We start from the raw sequence: 22,445 nt of genomic DNA, 5'->3' as shown, positions 1-22,445 counted from the left end.
AGCAGGCATTGGAATAATGAGGTTCCTTCTGTCACTATGATTTTATAACAAGCCCAAAACAACCCCTCTTCAGCACCACAAATCCAACTCAATGGTGTAACGTTGGAAAAGTGTCAGTCACTTCTCCTATCTGAGCAGTTATCTTTCCACAATAGCTGACATTGATGTTGAAATCCAGCATTGCCTGAACTCTGGGAGTGCAGCTTTCTCTTGGTTGAAATGTAGAGTGTTTGAGGACCAGGACATTTGCAGGGAAACTAAAATGCTTGTTTGAAAAGCTATTGTACTACCAACCTTCCTGCATGCTTGTGAAACATGTAGAACAGCCTTTACCTTAACTTATTATTAATTATACGAAACGTATTAACTTATTAATAATTATACAAAACTTATTAATAATTATACGAAATACGAAAATGGATGTCACAAGCTTCACAAAGGGTAGTAAATACACAGCTTCTTTTAAACTTCAGTTGCTTATTTTCAGTTATTACACTTCAGTTTGGTGTTACAGGTTTCTAGACTAGTTGGTAAATGATTAGCTTCTTTAAGGTTATTTCACTTCAGTTTCTTAACTTAGTTGTTGCATGGGTGTTACAACTTAATACTTTGGTTCTTAAACAAGGTGGTACTTTCTGTCAGTCTTCCAACCTTTTATCAATCACAGTTTAAAATACTTCTAGCAGTATAACAGACGCAGGGGATCACCACACCCCTCTTAACTGGCTTGGGATTCTTCTCTGTCTAGAAGATCTCTCTCCTCCTGTATGACCCAAGTAGTCTGTATCCTCCTCACAGCTTCTACTTCTCCTGGCTCAATCTCAGCCCTCCAGTTAACTCCTGTCCCAAGACACTAAACGAGGGGTATGCAACCTAAGGCCCGGGGGCCGGATGCGGCCCAATTGCCTTCTCAATCCGGCCCGCGGACGGTTCGGGTATCAGCGTGTTTTTACATGAGTAGAATGTGTCCTTTTATGTAAAATGCATCTCTGGGTTATTTGTGGGGCCTGCCTGGTGTTTTTACATGAGTAGAATGTGTCCTTTTATTTAAAATGCATCTCTGGGTTATTTGTGGGGCATAGGAATTTGTTCATTCCCCCCCCCCCAATATATAGTACGGCCCATCACATGGTCTGAGGGACAGTGGACCAGCCCACGGCTGAAAACGGTTGCTGACCCCTGAACTAAACACTGTTTTCCAACCTAAGCTCAGAGACTCCTTTCTCTAGCTGTAGATATTTCCTTCCGAGGGGATGTTAAACACACAGACCAGAACCAACTCCCAACTCCCTCCTGCACTCTCTTAAAGAATCTCTGAATCCTCTCTCAGAAACCACTCCTTTTAATTCCCCCTCAAAGTGCCATCACCCCTCCCTCTAGCTGTCTTGGTAGCCAATCAGGGAGAGGCCCCAGCACTCTGGTGGAATTCTGAGGCTACGAGAATTAGACTCTCTAATTAGACTTAGAGAGTCTAAGAATTAATTAGAATTAGACTCTGGCCTGACTCAGCTGTCCATCACAATATGCATGGTGGTGATTCATCTAAAACCATCTTCTTCACAATATGCATACATATGCACCAGTCTTTCCCAAACTGGTGCTCTTCAGATGTTTTAGGCTACATCCCTGCCCACTGCCCACTGAGCTGCAACACAAAACATCTGGAGAGCACAAGATTGGGGAAGGCTGATACATATATACAATGGCTTGAATCCTAAATTAAGTAAACTTGAGAAAGTTCACAGTAATAAAATTTCTTACTCCTGCCTCTACTGCAACTACAACCCATCATAAAGATCTCTTTGGAAAGTCACAGGTGGTTCCTGGACAATGTGGGGTGGAATGTAGGCAGAGGGAAAGATCAGCCTAAATTGGGTGGACCTCCAACTATTTGTTGTCAATTCCTCACTTCCTCAGAAGTGTCCAATCCCACATTGTTCAGAAAGATCCACTAACCCTACAGAGAGAATTTTTGAGGGTTAAATGTGGCTGCAGAGAAACAGGCAAAGACAGGAAACTTCCCTTCTGTGAATTTTTAAAAATTCAAGCCAATATCTATATAAAATAATGCATCCAAAATACAAGATTTTAGGCATTCAGCCCTAAAAAGTATTGACAAGAACAATACTATTTTTACAAAGAAAGCTAGCAGTGCACAGTGGGGAATGATGAATTGGTGCATACTATAAGCAACTAGTATCCATTGCTCAGAAGATAGTGCAGGCTTCTGGCATCTTGCCAGTACATTTTAATTCTGTGAGTTCATATTCTTTTGAAAGACTTGTTATGTAGCCTGATACACTCACCCACACCAATGTCTAGTTTTGCTGCTTAAGCTATTTGTGAACTGACGTCAACATTTTACTTTGAGAAGTATGATGAAAGTTCAAAATGCACAGTGGTCCTGTCTGAATCTTTGCAGATGTTTCCCTTTACACCATCTGAGCACACAGATAATTAAAAGAACTTGTCAGAATACTTATATTCCACACATTGCAAAGCTCATGGAATTTCTTATCTTGAGACGTTAAAACTGAAATAAAAAACTTTTTCACTGGAAGTGTTCAGTTATGGGGAGTCAGTCCTATACAGCGGTACCTCGGGTTACAAACGCTTCAGGTTACACACGCTTCAGGTTACAGACTCCGCTAACCCAGAAATAGTACCTCGGGTTAAGAACTTTGCTTCAGGATGAGAACAGAAATCGTGCTCCGGCGGCGCGGCAGCAGCAGGAGGCCCCATTAGCTAAAGTGGTGCTTCAGGTTAAGAACGGACCTCCGGAACAAATTAAGTACTTAACCCGAGGTACCACTGTAATCTGTTGTGCACAAGGCAGACTGTAAGACCTGCAGCTAGAATTCCAGTCATGGAACAAGGTTTACACAGGTGCTGCTTAAGCTCAGCTTCATTATCTGCACTGCTGCAAGATTAGTCATTGGGTTGCTGTACTGGTGCTCCACGGACACCAAAATGTTGCCACAGGGTAAGTGGGAAAGAGAGCAATGATCACCCCCAAATTCAGGAACACCACCCAGGAAAATTAAACTTGGCACATTTCTAGTTCACTGAAAGGTAGCAACTTGGGGTAGAAAATCCGAAACCCTCTATAAGACATAAAACAATTTCCCCACATTCTGAAACTCTATCAACTTCATTTTCACCAGACTTCACATCAGGAATTCTCTCCTTTTCCAATATTGCTGTTTATTGATTTGCAATAAGATTCTCAGCTCTCCAAATCTGAGCATACTTACCATCAAATATATCAAAAAGGGACTCCAAAGGGATAACAGAAGCAGTTTTTAGAAACAAAAACAACCCACTTTTCACCCCAAATGAGAGAAGCAAAATTCCAAGTAATTCTATAATCATCCATTTAAGAGCCTAGCAAAATTGTTTCTATCACCAATTAAGTTACAATTCTCACCCCTAATTTCCACTAGACTATATCCAACTAAGGGACGCGGGTGGCGCTGTGGGTAAAAGCCTCAGCGCCTAGGGCTTGCCGATCGAAAGGTCGGCGGTTCGAATCCCCACGGCGGGGTGCGCTCCCGTTGCTTGGTCCCTGCGCCTGCCAACCTAGCAGTTCTAAAGCACCCCTGGGTGCAAGTAGATAAATAGGGACCGCTTACAAACGGGAAGGTAAACGGCGTTTCCGTGTGCAGCTCTGGCTCGCCAGAGCAGCGATGTCACGCTGGCCACGTGACCCGGAAGTGTCTCCGGACAGCGCTGGCCCCTGGCCTCTTAAGTGAGATGGGCGCACAACCCCAGAGTCTGTCAAGACTGGCCCGTATGGGCAGGGGTACTTTTACCTTTACCTTTATATCCAACTAACTCCAATTAGTAGACCCACTGAAATAAATTGATTAAAGTTTGCCATGTTTATTGATTTCAATGAGTCTACTCTGAGTAGGAGTTAGTTGGCTGGAACCCATTCTTATCTATCAGACAGCTTGCTCTTGCACCTCCCTCCCCACATCCTCACCATTCCCACTACCACCAGTTCCCACTCTGCTGGGTTTAATGAACTACAGGCTCTCTCCAGGAATAGCACTGCACATAAAGCCAGTCTTATCATTATGGCAGGAAAATCGGACACTAAGGTTCCAATTTGCAACTACACATCACATGGCTATTAGTCTGTTTTCAATGAAGATTTTATGACATCATTACATAAACAACACATTTATAAAGTTTAGAAATAGAGATTACTTAAGATTTCCCTCATCAACATATCTGAAGTTTCCTAACATTCAATTTTCAAGACTGTATTTCAGAGTGTGGCATAAGCACTTCCAATATACAAATGTTTAGCATATTTTTAATGCTGTGAAGAATTAATTCAGAATCTTCAGAACCTATGAAGACAAATCAAAGTTCTCTCTACTCATATTTCAGCCACAGAACACTACATGTTAGTGAGAGTCCTTGTGCACCAAAAGCCTACGGCTGAAACTATATCATGTTTACCCTGGCAAGTATATTTTGGCAGATATAACCAGAGAGTCACACCAGTAAATGTTTCCACTCAGTTCTGATTTAAGTTTACCTGAGGCCTAAAATGTTTTCATTCAGTTTGGATTTAGTCTAATCAGGGTTAGGTAAACAGTGGCATTCCCCAACCTGGTTCAGCTGTGAAAATATGGCAAAACAGATTTGGTTGGAACAGTATTAAAAGTACACAAAAGGTTTTCAGGGAGTTACTAGTAGCCAAGTCCTTCTGAAAGGGAACCAGTGAGACATTTACTTACATTCTTCCTACACCTTCATACATTCGGGTTTCATCAGCCAAAGTCATAATCTCTGTATCAGTAAGATGTGCGTGCTTTTTCGTCCTGTTCAGTTGCTCTATTTGCAGATCTGCCAGTTTCACTTTTTGCTGGGTATCAATGACCTTGGCTTGAAGTTCTGTAAAAGCCTGGATATGGAAAGCAACAGCATAAATGCAGCTAGAGTTAGTAAAACTATCAATGACTGATTTCACACAGAGTTTCAGTGTAGTTGTAAAGTATACATGCAGTAAACCCAGCATGGATTTCTCAAAAACAGATCATGCTAGACAAATCCCATTTCTTTTTTGACAGAGTTACAAGCTTGGTGGATTAGGGGAATGCTATGGATGTAGTGTATCTCTCCTTCAGTAAGGCTTTTGACAAAGTCCCCCATTATTGCAGAAAAGCTAGTAAAATGTGGGCTGGATGAGTTAACTGTTAGGTGGATTTGCAGCTGTTTGACCAAACCCAAAAAGTGCTCACTATTGATTCCTCACCATCCGGGGGGGGGGGGGGGAGTGACAACTGGGGTGCCGCAGAGTTCTGTGTCAGGCCAGTTGTTGTTCACCATCTTTATAAACGACTTGAAAAAAGGAATTGAGGGGATGTTTAACAAATCTGCAGATAACATCAAACCGGGAGGGGTAGCTAATGCTGCAAAAGATAGAATCAGGAATCAAGATAACCCTAACAGATTGGAGACCAAGGAGAATGTGGCAGATAGACTGGTGACTGGGAATGGCCTCCAAGACCATATAACACTGGTACTGAAAGACTTACATTGGCTCCCAGTATGTTTCCGAGCACAATTCAAAGTGTTGGTGCAGCTGTTTAAAGCCCTAAACAGCCTCGGCCTAGAAGGAGCATCTCCACCCCCATCATTCTGCCTGGACACTGAGATCCAGCGCCAAGGGCCTTCTGGCAGTTCCCTCATTGCAAGAGGTGAGGTTACAGGGAACCAGGAAGAGGGCCTTTTCAGTAGTTGCAACCACTCTGTGGAATGCTCTCCCATCAGATGTCAAGGAAATAAACAACTATCCAACTTTTAGAAGACATCTGAAGGCAGCCCTGTTTAGGGAAGTTTTTAATGTTTGATGTTTTATTGTGCTTTTAATATTCTGTTGGGAGCAGCCCAGAGTGCCTGGGGAAACCTAGCCTGATGGGCGAGGTATAAATAAATTATTATTGTTGTTGTTGTTGTTGTTGTTGTTACCAAGATGATCAAGAGTCTGTAAACCAAGCCTTATGAGGACAGGTTGAGGGAGTTGGGTATGTTCAGCCTGAATAAGAGACTGAGAAGAGATATGTTAGCCATCATCAAATATCTCAAGGGCTGTCACATGGAAGATGGAGCAAGCTTCTAATGGCTTCAAGTTACAAGAACGGAGATTCTGACTAAGCATAAGGAAAAACTTTCTGAAAGTAACAGCTGTTAGACAGTGCAACAGACTCCTTTGGGAGGTGGTGGACTCTCCTTCATTGGAGGTTTTAAGCAGCGGTTGGATGGTCTTCTGTCATGGATGCTTTAGTTGGGATATCTGCATTTCAGGGGGTTGGACTAGATGACCCTTGGGGTCTTTTCCAACTTTAAGATCAATGATTCTATGAACCTTTTACTAAGAAGCTGTGTCTACTATCTCCCCAGTTCACCTCTTATATCTCCTGACCAGATTCAGCCAACTATTGAATGGAGAAAGAATTTGTCCCTGGCTGCAAGGACTGTCAAGAAAAGGAAGCAAAAGCTTCCAGCAGAGGAGAGGAACCATAAGCAATAATAATAATCGCAATTTAAAAATAACAGTAATAATAATACCCCACCCATCTTGCTGGGTTGCCCCACTTGTTCCCATCTCTTGAAGACGACTAGGAGCTCAGGAGTGGGAGCATGCATGTGCAATAGGGAGTTGTTCTGGTCCCCTCTACTGTCCTATTGATTACCGCTACAGGGAATGTAGTTCTCAACAGAAAAGGGTTCCCCATCCCTACAGCCCTTCCAATTTCACCTGCTGCCACCACTGATTTTTTCCTGCCAACAAAAATACTTATGTGATCTTATGTGATCTTCCCTAGCCATCAACACCTTTCCACACCTCCCTCTGTCTGCATTTTTGAATAACTTTCCTCTATGGCTTAACAGCATTTATCATCAATCTGGTGTGCTCTATAGTCTGCCTTGTGACAGCAGATACCAGAGCTGCTTCAAAGCATCTGTTCTGGCAGGGGATGGGGGTTGGACAAAACTTTGAAAATGGTATAGGTGCGATTTATTCTGAACAAAAGGCTAAACTTATAGTTAATAACATAGTGACAGAAGAATTTAAAATTGAGAAAGGGACACGACAAGGCTGCCCAATTTCCCCATTGCTCTTTATTTCGGTCCTGGAGGTCTTGCTAAATATGATAAGAAGGGACCAGCTGATTCATGGTATTCAGGTCGGAGCAAAACAATATAAACTTAAAGCCTTTGCAGATGATCTTGTATTGACATTACAAGAGCCAGTACCTAGTACCAAGAGGGCTTTAGAATTAATCCAGGAGTTTGGTCATGTGGCAGGCTTTAAGTTAAACAAGTTAAAAACTAAGGTTTTGGAGAAAAACTTGACGCCGATGGAGAGAGAGAGGTTTCAGAAAGAGACAGATCTGACACTAGTAAAGAAGGTAAAATACTTGGGGGTGAATAGGACTGCTAAGAATGCAAATTTATTTAAAGATAACTATGAGAAATGTTGGTCAGAAGTGAAGAAGGATTTAGAGATTTGGTCGAATTTGAAGCTTTCCTTGTTGGGTCGGATTGCTGTCACCAAGATGAATGTACTGCCGAGAATGTTGTTTTTGTTTCAATCATTACAAATTATTGACAAGATGGATTGTTTCAAGGGGTGGCAAAGAGATATCTCTAGATTTGTCTGGCAGGGCAAAAAGCCCAGAATAAAATTTAAGATACTTACTGATGCTAAAGATAGAGGGGGGTTTGCCCTGCCGGACTTTAAACTCTATTATGAATCAGCAGCTTTTTGCTGGTTGAAAGAATGGCTACTTCTTGAGAACACTGACATCCTAGATCTTGAAGGTTATGATAATGTATTTGGGTGGCATGCATATTTGTGGTATGGCAAGGTTAAAGCGCATAAAGCATTCAAAAACCATATTGTCAGGAAAGCACTATTTAATGTCTGGACAAGATATAAAGATTTTTTGGAAAATAAAACTCCAAGGTGGTTATCACCTATGGAAGCGAAAGCTATGAAAAAACTTAATATGGAGGCAAAATGGCCAAAGTACTGTGAAATTTTGGAACAGGAAGGTGACAAGTTGAAATTGCAGAGTTATGAGAAGCTCAAAGGGAAGGTGCGAGACTGGTTACATTATTTTCAAATAAGAGAGGTTTATAACCAAGATAAAAAAATTGGTTTTCAGGTGGAAAAATCAAAGTTGGAAACAGAATTGTTAGAACCCGATGCTAAGATATTATCAAGAATGTATAATTTGCTGTTGAAATGGAGTACTGAGGAAGAAACGGTAAAATCTGCTATGATTAAATGGGCACAATTATATGGGTCATAATATTATGTTTGCTGACTGGGAACAGTTGTGGACCACTGGGATTAAATTTACGGCATGCAATGCCCTAAGAGAGAATATTATGAAAATGATGTATAGGTGGTACATGACCCCAGTCAAGCTTGCAAAAATATACCATATGCCCGATAATAAATGTTGGAAATGTAAAGAAAATGAAGGTACATTCTTTCACCTTTGGTGGACGTGCCCGAGGATTAAGGCTTTCTGGGAGACGATTTATAATGAAATAAAAAAGGTACTTAAATGCACTTTTGTGAAGAAACCAGAGGCCTTTCTCCTGGGCATAGTTGGCCAATTGGTGCCAAAGAAGGATAGAACTTTCTTTATGTATGCTACAGCAGCAGCAAGAATACTCATTGCAAAGTATTGGAAGACACAAGAAATACCCACCTTGGAAGAATGGCAGATGCAAGTAATTGACTATATGGAAATGGCTGAGATGACTGGCAGAATCCGAGATCAGGGAGAAGAGTTGGTAGAAGAAGATTGGAGGAAATTTAAAATTTATTTACAGAAGTATTGTAAAATGTATGAATGCTGATGACATTGAAATAAAATGAAGGGGTTCTACTAATAAGAGAAATAAATTATAAATTATAAATTTGGGAGGTAAAATATATAAGGACAAAGTAGTAGGATATGAATTTGCTGAACTAATTGTTAAAAAGGGATATAAAAAAGGGAGGCGTGAGGAAGTCAGGAAAATAAGTTAAGTGAAGATGAATATTTAGAAAAGAGTGATTTGTGTTTTTTTATTTTATTTTATGTGTGACGATTGTTTTTTTCTTTTCTTTCTTTTGCTAAATGTTTGTATGTTATGTATTGTGAAAGTTTGTATTGTTGTCTTTCATATTTTTCAGTGTTTCTCTGTGTTTTTATTGTTCTACTTTTCTATTGTTAAACCTAATAAAATATCATATTAAAAAAAAAAAGCATCTGTTCTGGCAGCTATGCTCAGAGGACCAACCACATAGTGCACCACATAGTGTCTACTTGACACTCTATCTGGCATGCTATGGTCTGGCATCACAGGTCAAAATCAGTGGCAAGTACATGCTGTAGAATCACACAGAAAAAGTCTTGGAAAGCACGTATGCGGGGTGGGGCCTGAGAAAAGAAATGAAGAATAAGTGACAGAATGAGCAATTGGGGCAATGCAGTGAAGTTTTAAAAACCGGGCATATATAAAGATGGGTGACAGCACAGTGAGATAAAGCAAATGTAAGATAGAATGGATGGATGATGGATGGATGAAGCACATGCTTGTGTGTCTGAGAAAGAAAGGGTGGATACATTGATTGGTCAATGAATGGAAGAAGCTGGGGAACAGAGAACAGGCAACCACTTTTGGCTTTGGCCCTGCCCACTCCCAGCTCCTTCTAATTCAGGTGTCCAGCTCTGAACCATTTTCCCTTGAGGGAATGTGTCCAACTTCAAAAAAGGCTGCCCACTCATGACTTACAACCTATGGATCAACAGTCAAAAACGTATCAGGTAACAGTATCAAATTAATCAACAGTAATATGATTACACTGAAAGTAAAAATAATTCTCCAAGAACTAAGCAGCTAGGGTATATGGCCTCTGCTACACCATCCCTCTGTAGCATTTCTGTTCCTCTCCAGTAAAACAGCTGGCCTGACTCATTCATTGACATTTGCTTAGCTAGCCAAGCATTCACCAGGCCGCCTCCCTTCATTCAACAAGCAGAGAAAGTTTGTCCTACACAGCAACAGTAGGTAGGGAGGAAGCTTAACACCATTTATTGCTGTGGAGGGTAAACTACTACAGAGCTCTTAATTGTTAACTATATGACCTAAGAGTGAAAGTTCTCAGTGAACTGAGGACCTAACACCCCCCCTCCCACTAAATACATATTTAATATATCAGTTGTAATAGCAATAGACAGCACAATGGCAATGCTATCAATATATCATCCAAAACCGCTTTGAAGTTCACATAACTGTTTCATAATGTATGACCTGGCAATATTTCACAAATTACAATGTGTGAGAAGGCTGGGCGATATCTGGTTTTCAACATCGCAATATATCACCAGCAAAACACTGCAATATATCACCAGCTAAACATCACAATGTCTAAAATAAGGATGGAATTATGCAGAGTGAACAGGGTAACATACTGGCAATGGCTACTATTTAGGGGTCTAAACCAGGTAATTGACGATATTATTAATTACCACACAGCCACTTTCATCAGCAGGAGCCAATATGCATCCAAAATACATCACAATATATCAATATATCACAACAATAAGGATGGAACTAGGCAGAGGCGAACAGGCAACTGCTACTACTTAAGGGTCTAAAACTGATAAATGACAATATTATCAATTGCCACCCAGTCACTTTCATCAGCAGGCAAGCCAAAATGCATCCAAACAGGACTTTTGCCTCTGGGCTTAGCTAGCAAATGTGATGAGTCATAGTGAAGTCAAATAATCGGGGGCTGACAGCAGGCTTGCTGGGCAGCAGAAATGGCGGTGGCCTGGCGGTGGCCGAAACAGTGGTTGGTGCAGTGGTGGGAGGTGGTGGCAGAAGCCACAGCAGCCTACAAGGCCATTTTGCGATGCCAGCAGGAGGAGGTGACAGAAGCAGAGGCCTGCAAGGCTATGTTATTGCGGCGGCACCCTGGCAGCAGAGGCACAAGCAGTGATGGCATGTGAGGCCTCACCACGGTGACAGCAAGAGCAACAGCAGTCTGTGAGGCCTTTTTGTATTCACAGGAGCAGCGGCACCCTGTGAGGTCGGGGGGTTGGCAGCAGCAGTGGCCTGAGAAGCCTCACCGCAATGGAGAGAAGAAGCAGCAATAGCAACAGCATTCTGTAAAGCCTCAGAGCATCGGGAGTAGCAAAGGCAGGTGGTGGTAGTGACAAAATCAGCATCGCTACAGCAATCCAGTAGTATCAGCGGCAGTCTGCGAGGCCTCATTGCAGCAGCATAAATAGCAGCGGCCTGCGAGGGCTTGCCACAGCAGGCTGTCCCCTCTTCTGCCACTGCCATCACGAAGCCATGCAGGCCGCCTCTGCAACAACACATCGCAGGCTGCCACCACTTCTGCAACCACCTCCCACTGCTGTGGCGAGGTCTCACAACCCGCTGATTATTGTGCCACTGTTGCCAGGCTGCTGCCACTTCTACCGCTACCTCCTGTTGCCACAGTGAAGCTTCGCAGGCCACTACTGCTTGTGCTGCTGCAGCCGTGAGGACCTGCATGCTGCTACTGCTACCACCTCCCACGGCTGCAGCGAGCTCTTGCAGGCCATGGCAAGGCCTGGCAAGCTGCTGCCACTTCTGTCACCGCCATGACGAGGCCTGCAAGGTTGCTGCAGTTTTTGCTGCTACCGCCACCAGGCAACCTCTGCTTTTGCCACTGCAAGGCCTTGCAGGCCACTGCTACTTCTGCTGCCAAAAGGCCTCTTAGGTTGCTGACACTTCTGCCACTGCCTCCTGTGGCAAGGCTTTGCAGGCTGCTGATTATTGTGCCACTGCTGCCAGGTACTGCTGCTTCTGCTGCCACGACATGGCCTCGCAGGCTGCCACTGCTTCTGCCACCGTCTCCCGCCACCACTGTGAGGCTTCACAGGCGGTCACTGCTTGTGCCACTGCCATAAGGCATGGAAATTAAGATAGGGCCCCTTTACTTTACTTCTGGTGCCTGACAGAACAGGCCTTACCCTTAACCCTGACATTTTCAGCGTCTGTAATAAATTTATGAACAGGCTGGGACAAAAGTAAAAAAAAAAGAGAGAAAGTTTACCTTTTCTCTCCTAACGTGGGGCATGTAATGAAGCTGAGATACAGGGCAGCCAAATTAACTTTTCTCTATGTAGTCTTTATTTTTGAACCTTTTTATAATATTGACGGAAGAGGCGTGGCGACGCAATTGGTGGTGGCGGCTATTGGCTTACATGATTTGAAAAGGAGCTTAGCCAAATTCATGGGAAACAGATCAAACTATTAACAATATCATGAAAAGGTACTAGACGCTTTTTGTCCGGAGTAGGTAGTAGGGAGCAGCGATACAAGTCACAGGGTGGATACGTTTATTTGTATTGTTTTGGATCTATGAGGAAACCCCAATAAAAATATCCAGGGGAGGGGGAGAAAACTATATAAGCCACGATGGTTACATGGTTCGCAGACCCCCTCCCTGGGGATGAAGGGGGGTCTGAGGAGTGTCTTCCCGCCTCCCCCCGGCTGAGAGGAAAGGGCGCCCGGGGCGAGAACGGCTCCCCCAAGGCTCCGCCTCGGCCTCTCTCCCCTTGGGAGGGAATGAAGACGGGGACAGAGACTCCTCGTGGGGGGGGGGCGGCCCTGACTGCAACTCCCAGCCTCCCCAGCCAGCAGAGTCAGAGGCCGAGGATGACGGGAGTTGTAGTCCACGAGGAGCATCCCTCAGAGACCCTCCCGCCCCGAGGTCTGAGAAGGGCGGGAGCAATGAGGAAAATCCCGGCAGCCGCGTAGCCCAACAAGGGCTGGCCACCAACGAAGCGGCCTTGCCCGGCTTCGTCCCCGCCCGCCATCGGGTACCTTCTTCAGCTCCAGATCCACGGGCGCCGCCATCTTGCCTGCTCTTCGGTTTTTTTCTATTCCCTAAGAGAGTTGCGCATGCGTACTGGGGGCGAGCCGCTGCTCTCCTTGCTCGCGCGGATCAGCGCGCGCATGCGTGGTAGAAGGGAGGCGAAAGCGGACTCTGTGCGGGGCTGGGGATTATAGAGTTACTCAATGGTATACACTTAAATCGCAAAACATGACGCGACTAACCAAAACTGGGTCACTAGGTGGGTAAAATACTATCCTGCTGGCCGCTTTCTGAGTAAGTGATAGACTTAAGCCTATAAGCGCGCGAGGGATAGTGAGCAGGGCTGTTCTGGGGATCCCCCACCTCCGTTGCTTCCCTGCAAATGGATCCCGTGAAGTGATCTGCCTTTCTTTTGCTGCTGAAAGGATCACAATACAGTGGTGCTTGGCTGCCTTTGCTTAGCTAGGAAGATCCAGGGGGAGGGGCACTGGCCTCGGAGAAAGCAGAAATCTCCTTTCACATCTTGCAGTTGCGTTGAGAAGGGTGGGTGGGCGCATGCATGGACGCAGGCGGGGGGGCGCAGCTGACCCTCTAAATCAAGTAAATCATTAAAAATACTTAACTAGCTGAGGCTCTTTCCTCCCCAACTTGAAGCCTCCCCCCCAAGGGTGGGTGAGTGGCTTATGTGGGCCAGCTTTTATTAGTTTGTTGTTGTTAAAAGTAAGTCAAGTTTCTTCTTCTTTTTAAAGCATACACTGTTGAGGTGTTGGGAAGCTGCTTGGACTGTGACGAATAATGATGGACTACTTACACATTTCCAAAAAGATAACAGCTGCAATTCTAATTAAAGTGATTCACTAGAAACAAGCAAGATTCCATCTGTAGCATAATATTGAGGTACATGTTAGCAGCCCCTGGGTTCTGTGCTAATCATTATAAAACTAGAATGTTTCTCCCTTGGGCCAAGATGACTCTTTTTTTTAAGGGAACAATTTGATTGTTATTTTTGTTTTACCGGTAATTTTAGTTCCCATATCAAAGGCTGACAGCTGTGCCATGAAGACCTCAGCAGACTTCAAAATTTTAAGAACTGTTAATACTTTGAAGGGAGCCTTGCAAGGAAAACTATCGTATGTATTGTAGGAAATGAGGTGCATGATTCATTTGTTGGCACTTATTCCTCTGAGTCACTGTTAAGTCAGAAACTTTGCACAGCGATAGCGGGTGCTCTGCAACGGAGGGATCTCTCTTCCAGATGTCATGAAGCCAAAATGCTGGCCAGTGGCCTTTCCACTATGTTTGAGATGCTAACTGGAAAAATCCCAGCTGCGGAAGTTTCAACAACCTGCACACAGTCTGCTTCTCAAACATCCTCCTTGGAGTAAATGGAAGGGAAAGGAAGGGAAATAAAACCCAGCCTCCCCCCCCCCAGCAACGTTTTTTAGCAGGGGGCCAGTCCACCGTCCCTCAGACCATGTGGGGGGCCAGACTATATTTTTTTGGGGGGGGAACGAACAAATTCCTATGCCCCACAAATAACCCAGAGATGCATTTTAAATAAAAGCACACATTCTACCCATGTAAAAACATGCTGATTCCCAGGCCGTCTGCGGGCCAGATTGAGAAGGCGATTGGGCCGCATCCAGCCCCTGGGCCTTAGGTTGCCTACCCCTGCTCTAGCCCCAGCCTTGATTCTCTTGGGCAGACGCAACTCCTTTCTTACATTTCTACTGCATCCATACTTATGTTATAATTGGGGGCGGGGCGGGGGGAGAAATGTTAGTAAGCCAAGTTCTGGATTCCCTCTGAATTGTGAGGAAAATAGCTGGCACACGAAGGGTAACTAATTTGCTGTCCCCAGTTTAAGGACTGGAGGTAGCAGGATGATTGTCATCTGTCTTGAGCAGAGCAAACCTAGCTGAGTGCCTTCCGATTGTGCCTGTAACTGCCATTAGTGGAGGGCTGTTTCATGGGGACTGTAACAGGGAATTGTTTATTCATCCTGAACTGCTGCCAAGCAGAATATACTTTGCTTCGGCTAGAGGTGACTTGCTACTTAGAGGTCTGCACTAACTGGTCATCTTTCTAGTGCAGTTTCAATTCCTTACTTTGAAAGAGAGAAATTTACTCCCTTGTCATTCAAAATTTGTTAGTGCCGCAAAATACTGCATTTGGCAAGATGACTTGTTGCAACTTCAGACCAGCACTTTCTGACTAGGAACCATTACTCTGGGTTTGTGGCTCACGCCCATGTTCAAAACACGAAACACTGATCCTGTGAAGACTAACAAATGCAGTAAAATGAGTCAGAGTGAATTTTGCCTCAGTTGCTGAAGGTGCTCCTTTTTCCTGCCTCAGTTGTATAGGAAATTAGCTGCAGAAAGAGAGGAAGAAACAAAACAATGATCTAAATGCCTCCTGGCATCACTTTCAGGTTACAGGGTCAAGCATGTCTTTATTTCAGCAGGACAGGAAGTAATATGTTGATTGTTTGCTCCTCAGAGTGAGGGAAACTACCTCAATAGCAATGTGCTGTTAAGGTCACATTCCTAACTAAGTCCTACAGCTCTTTTGCAGCTACCAGATGCACATTCTCATTCTAGCACAGCTACATCCTCTGCGTCAGTACTCTGAAGAAAATCAGCATTGCATTGCAGCAGTCCAGTCCAATCCTATGCAGAATTACTTGAAAGAGCCACCAAGTTCAGTGAGGCCACCTCCCAAGTAAGTGTGACATTTTAAGCTGCAAGATCCAGAAAGTCCAGGCAGTGCTACAGCAGAAAGGGAAAGGCTCTGTTTCGAAAGACGAAAAAGGGCTTAGCCCACCATCATATTAAGACAGTTTAGAGAAACTGCTTCTGAAATGCCAAATTGTCTTTCTCTCAGCATTAATATCAAGAGCCAATTTCCAATGTAGATTAGGAAGAAGGGACTTTCCTATAATGACACACACACATTTCCCAAAGGGCCTGGGTGAGCACCTGCATGCTGCTTTCTGCTACCCAGGATAATATTCTCTCAGAAACAAGAGGCAATGCTTGCTCATGAAGTTTGCTTTGTGGTTTGGAGGGGAGCTGCAGGAAATTTCTGCTGCCCCTTAGTTTTCTGCAATGGCAGCAACAACCATCCTTCTGCTATCTGCCCTTCCTCAAAGTGATTGCATTGCCTGTCGTGTCCCATCCTTCCCCTTGCTGCCTGCTGTCTTTTGCCATGGTCTTGATGGTCACTCACTCATGATCTGATTGTAACCTCATCTTGGCTTTTCTGTGTGCTGATTCAATCAGGGAATGCTGTGGCTGGTGACAAATGGGGTCCCGCCCCCTTCCCCTTCTGTTTTTGACCCTGACTTGGTGCCCAGGAAAGAAAGTGCCAAGATGTGCTTCATAGAGGAGGTTAAGCGCTTGCATTCCTGCATATTTTCATGTATATCATATTTGGCAAATGCTCTATTCAGCCTCTGTCCCAGCAGACAAAGAGGGGATCGGCGTCATCAGACTGGAAAAGCTGCTGGAGCTGAGGGTCTCCGCTCTGTCTGCAGGCCAAGGGTCAGGCACTGCATGTAGAAAGAACTGGGGAGTATTCTTCCATGGTGGCACATCTGACCTGAGGACAGAAAACTCTTTCTTGCTTCTAGCACACAGGGGGGGTCTCTCACCACCCCAGGCCGCAGCCACAAGGGGCAGGGAGGGGGCTGCATTTCTATGGACACGTCCACCTCACATCTCCCAAGCACTGCAATAGCTGCACTGATCCCACTGCTACCACCAAGCTGTTCTGGCTACCACACTTCTGTGGGGGCCCAAACAAAGACTTCTGACGCCATGCACTCAGAATCCCCAGAAAAAGGTCACATATTTGGGTACAAGCAACACTGATCCGCAGGGCCACCTTAAGCATATCCGGCACCGTGGTGCAAAGCTCCTTCCGGCGCACCCCCCCCATCCCTGTTTCCCAGAGTTTTTTTAGGGAAGACGGTGCTGCTGGCAGGGCTGGAGGAGGCGGGCAGTGGCTGGAGGGCGGCTCCTCTGGCGGAGAAGAGGAGGCGGAGGCTGGACGCGGCACCTCCCGGCTCAGCTGGCCACTTTGTGCCGCGGTGGCCACAGCAGGCAGAGGCTCCAGGTGTGGCGCTGCTTCGGCGCGGCATGGCAGAGGTGGTGAGGGTGGCAAGCGGGTGCCGGGAGGCACTGCATCCGGCCTCCGCCTCTTCCCTGGCGCCCTCCAGAACTTGGCACCTTGGCGCCCCACACCACTAGCCTCTATAGGTAAGACACCCCTGCTGATCCGGGGCCTACAGAACCAGGGCCTGCAGTTGGCTCTCTGCCCAAAAAATAAAAGCTGCAGAGAAAAAAACATGTAATGTGAAAAACTGGTCCACTTTGAGAATTCCATCACAAGCAGAAGACCAGACCCTCCAGGTGTCCTTATTTTCCAGGCACAGTCACAGATTTACAGAAGCCATCCTGGTTTCTTGATTTGATACTGAAATGTCCCATTTTTCCTTAAGACGTCCCTATTTTCATCATGTTGGAGGGTATGTGACCGCCAAGCCAAGGAGATAAATAATTATACAAATTTTAGAAGACATCTGAAGGCAGCCCTGTATAGGGAAGGTTTTAAATGTTTGCTGTTTTATTGTGTTTTAATATATGTTGGAAGCCATGGGGCATAAATAATAAAATTATTAGTATCAATATGGAATAGGACGTCCCTATTTTCATTGGATAAATGTGGATGTGTATGGAAGGCGTTGGCTCTGCTGGGGATTGTGCTAGGGCACTATGCCACTCTCACTTCTTTAGATCCAGATTTATTTATATGTGAACAGCATTAAGGAAGTTTCAAGAGAGTAAGAAGAGGCATGTCACCCATGCAGCTTTGCTACACCAGAGAAGGGAGAACTGGCTGTGCTGGCAGGGACCAATGGGAGTCAAAAGTCCAACCATGTGTTGTCTACCATAGAATTTTAGAATTGTAAGGGGCCTCAAAGGTCATCTAATCCCCTTTAAATGCAGGTTACAACACTGGTATAGGCAATTATTAGGTCACAAGATTTGCCTTGCATCTGTTGGAAAGTAACCCTATCTGTTTCGGATCGACCCCCACCCCTTCTCCATTGACTATAATGGAGAATTTAGAAACACCTATATAACTTTCCTCCTTTTCACATAAGTGAATGAAATCTGCAGGCAAAGTTGCTCCTAAAGAGTGGATTCAGCCTGCCAAGTTATGGGTAGATCTATCTATAGGCGTTTCTACAAGGGAACTTTAAAAAATATTAAAAAGAGAAAGGCTCTTAACTTCTCCCAGAACTGGGTGCAACTTTCTGAGTCTGCTGACTTTCAGAGTGGGAGATGTTGTAGCTGCCCCACAAGCCCAGACTCTTTGATTGGGTGGGGGGAGAAATAACCCCCCCTAGATTTTTGTGGACAATCGGTCAGAAAACTAGTGACACAGGGATGTGCCCCCCCCCGCCCCGGGCAAGTGAGTAATAAGAGGCTGGCAATGAGCAACACAGTTGCTAGATTACTTAAAGAACAAGCGGGGGGGGGGGGGAGAGGACCTAGCAAGGGGAAAACTTTAATAATAAAAATATTAATTGTACTGCACAGCAAGAATCCAACATTGTGAAACCATAGGCACCCCAACACTGAAAAGAGGAGTGTGAAACTTTCAACAATAACACCGAAGGGAGGGGGCAACAAGAAATGGAGAGGAAGGGAGAGCACAGTGTTAGAATTTTACAAAAACTAAGGAAGAAAGAGATAACACAATTAAAGTAGAGTTTGTTTTGTTGGAAAACAGAGATTAGAATAAAAAGGAACAAATAAAGCACATGAACTCCAAGCTGCACAAGATGACGTGGTTTAGGTCTTCCAGAAGCCATCTGCACAAATCATACACTTAAACCGTCCAGGAAATATTAAAACTGATTACACATTGCACTTAAAACATGTTTTGCAAAAGAGCTTGTTGGGACCTAATAAAACCTAAACCTTGAAATCTTTTTCTTTAACTGTAAGAGGTGCTTGGAAGTGGAGCTGAGTGAAGTGCTGGGCTCTGCTTCCTAGAAGGTCCCCTGTGAAGGACGCAGCAGCTATGATCCATAATTGGTCCTCCGGGCTAGAAGTTCCCACATCGCTGCTTTAGCATTTGGGTGTCTCCCTAACTAAATTTTCCATCTCAAGATCACCCTGCACATTTTGGTCAGGAGGGAAACCGTATGTAGCCATTACTACTACAACATGGCCTGACATTGCTATCCGCAGTGATTCAGCGGAGGAGTTTGTTCCCATTTCAGATTTCTCATTTGTTCCCATCTGTGTGTTGACTAATGATGAAGTACATGCATGTCTGAACCAAGCTTCCATCATGCAGAACAGAATAAGTCTCCTCCGCGCTCTGCTTGCAGCAGCAATACTGAGAAGAACAGTGTTAGAAGAGATTCAGTACAGCACTGTGCTGCTAGCTGGTAGACAAAGTTAATTATCTTACTTTCCCACAGGCGAATGAAAAATCCTTGGCTTGTAAACACTTTGACTATTGTCATGCTTTGCGGGTTTGGAACAGGGGAAGGCTTCATGCCCTATTACTAATCCTATGAGCCAGTCTCCATTGTTAACCACCCACGGCCACTATTAACATAAAAATGCCAAATGGCTTCAGAAGGGCTCACCATTGGCTAAAAGAGTGATGTCACCTAGCTATTAAACAAGGAATTTGCAGTGGCCGCTGAAGGAGCAGAAGGTCTTCATCTGGCATGTGGGTAGAACAGCATGCAAGGAAGGAGGGAGGCCCAGGGAAGAAAGAAACTTAAATCTTCGCAGTTTTAAAGTTTGCATGTATGACACACCAAAATGGTGCAAATTTTCCAGTTCCTCCTCAGGATGGATGTTTAGGAAAGCAACTGGGGGAGGGGGGGAGCCTGGCATGAAGCCGCAGGATCTGCTGTTGAAACAGTCTGGGGAGATTTACATATTGGATTCATCTCTAGGTGCTAGCAGATTTCAGGTTGCACCAACAGTTGCTGGGACAAAGGGGCAATCAAATACAGATCCATCTCCAGCACTCAATGCAATGCAGCAGAGACAGATGCAAAGAGAAATGATGCAATCTTGGTACTAGCAATGCTGGAGAATAGTTTTAGTAGCACACGAGGTCAAAAGTTGGTCAAGGTGGCATGAAGATGACCATGCTTCACCTCAGCCAGCCTAGGTAGACTGTAGGAGTGTTTCCCAGACATCAACCACTATATCAAACTCAGCCTGCATGGGACGACCTAGCCAAGGTGTTGGCCCACATCAAGCACAAAACCTAAACAGACTTTGAGGCAAGCTTGCTTGCTTTCCTATCTGCAGAACAGACCCTACTGTGGGCTGATCTAACGGAACCACCTACCTGATGCAGCACCCTTTAGTGCAGGCATGGCCAAACTTGGACCTCCAGATGTTTTGGGGACTGCAACTCCGATCATCCCTAGCTAACAGGACCAGTTGTCAGGGATGATGGGAACTGTAGTTCCAAAACATCTGGAGGGCAAAGTGTGGCCATGCCTGCTTTAGTGTTTCCTCAACTAGGCAAAGGGTCTAACAAGCTTCTGAACACCAGTTGCTAGAAACCACAGAAGAGGAGAGGGCATCTGGTTGGCAGGACACTGGACTAGATGTGCCATTGGCCTGATCCAGCAGGCTATTCTTATGTTCTTATGCAAAGTTACTCTAGCTTAGCAAGCTGAGCACTTTCCAAACTGCGTCACAAGTCACAACTGTGGGTACATGGCAATGAGAAGCTCTTGACTTCAATCCAACCCTAGCCAGAAGCCCAACCAACAAGCATTAGAGATGTCTCCCAGTGCCAAGAGTGCCAACACGTATTGCCTTCACGCTCTTAAGGGGGTGAGGAACCCCTCCTCTTTTAAGGCTTCCAGGCATCTGCTGGACCTACCGCACCCCGTTAAAGATATTTCCTAAACCTCTGGTTCCTATAGGTGTGCCTTTTCTCTTTAGGGCCTCTCCAGATGCCAACCTTGCGAGCTACAGATGTGCCTCAGCTGTTGTGGGGGATCCTGGTGTCAGTCTTATTACAAGAAACTATTTCCCCCTAGGTTTCAAAATGCAGCCCTGTGCCATTGAGAAAATGTAATTCTCCACATGCTCAGCTTGTGGAATATTTCCCTCCCCAAAACATAGTTCAGTGGGGTGGAGGGGGAGAATGACTGGTAGTCTGGGCTTGAAATGACCAGATCTATGGCAAGAGGGGAGCCAATTTTTCCAACCAAACTATTAGCAGAGGCCCAAACCCTGCCTTCTGGAGGACGTAGCGCAGAAGGAACTTGGTGGCTCATCTGCATCTTCTACAGTCAACCCCACTGTTGCCAAGTCCTCCCCTCACATTTGGCAGGTTAGGCTGCCAACGGTTTCTCTCTCCAAAATGCCATCACTAAACAGATAATAAGGAACTCAACTTTTCTGGCTTCCGTGTAAGAGGATTCCTAAAAAAACTCTTAAAGAGGAAAATTGATCATGCTTGGCACTCAATTCCTGTGCATGTGTGACAATTTAGAATTACCCACTGGCTGACATTGAGGAGAATCTCCCTCTCTTGTCAAACCACTTCAGAACTGATCAGATGGAAACTCAGCCAAGTGTCTTATTATTCATTCAAAAGCAGACTCAGATGCCCCCAACTACCCCATAAAAAAGCACCACCTTGTTTATTTGAGGCATCTCCTAGCCCTGAAGTTTGAGATAAATAGCAATAGTCATGCTGCGTGAGAAAAAGTTTTAATTCTCACTGAGGTCATAAACCTGGTACCTTATTCACCACTCCAGATTGAGGGATGAGGCTCATGCAACTGTATACACTTTCATACAATATTAAGCAAATAAAGTGGGAAGGTGTCTCAGCAGAATCCTTCCCCCTGACTGCATCTATTCTATGTTGAAGAATGTATTTTTTTTTCATATGTCAAAACATTAGCATGTAAACCCCTGTATGCAACATGGGGTGGTATAAACCAGGCATAGTTTTATCCCTTTAGGCTTAAAATTCAGCAAGAGCAACTGTTGCTGTCCCCATCCCACAAAGCCCATGACTATATTTATCACCGATGGAGCATAAGACTCTTAAACTTAGGGCCATGGGTCAAGCCCCACATTGGGCAAAAGATTCCTCATGGTCCCTTCCAACTCTACAGTTCTATGATTATTTGATTCGGCAAAAGTATCCCTGTGAGACAACATTTGGTAATCTGTTACGTTCCAGATGTTTTGGAATACAACTCCCGTCAGCCCCCACTGGCCAGCTGGACACCTTGATAAAACTATTGTGAAGGAAACATTCTGAGATTTGCAGCCAGCATTCCACATTGATTCACGTGCTCCTCAAAGCAAAATCTTGGGTACCTCCAGTTGCAACAAATCTGCCCTGGGAAGTTGCCCCCCCACACACACATTTTTTTGCATGATGGCACTGCAAGAAGGCTATGTTTTATCATTTTGCAACCATTCTAATTGATTCTTCCCTAAATCAATATTCAAGTAACAACAAG

The 22,445-nt window shown here is 44.8% G+C and overlaps 1 protein-coding gene across 1 annotated transcript in view; it reads right to left on the bottom strand.

The window, feature by feature from the left end:
• PFDN1 (prefoldin subunit 1) overlaps positions 1 to 12,964 on the bottom strand; it is a 29,708-nt gene extending 16,744 nt beyond the window's left edge. The window contains exons 1-2 of the mRNA XM_053397471.1: positions 12,907 to 12,964; positions 4,752 to 4,918 (exon numbers count right to left, since the gene is read on the bottom strand). Of these exons, the coding sequence (XP_053253446.1) occupies positions 4,752 to 4,918; positions 12,907 to 12,939 (200 nt within the window). The 5' untranslated portion in view covers positions 12,940 to 12,964. The remainder of the gene's footprint in view (positions 1 to 4,751; positions 4,919 to 12,906) is intronic.
• Between the last annotated feature and the right edge of the window lie 9,481 nt (positions 12,965 to 22,445).

This window comes from Podarcis raffonei, chromosome 7 (genome assembly GCF_027172205.1).
Source record: "Podarcis raffonei isolate rPodRaf1 chromosome 7, rPodRaf1.pri, whole genome shotgun sequence".
In the NCBI taxonomy this organism is placed as follows: Eukaryota; Metazoa; Chordata; class Lepidosauria; order Squamata; family Lacertidae; genus Podarcis; species Podarcis raffonei.
This window is presented reverse-complemented; position numbering and strand designations above follow the sequence as displayed.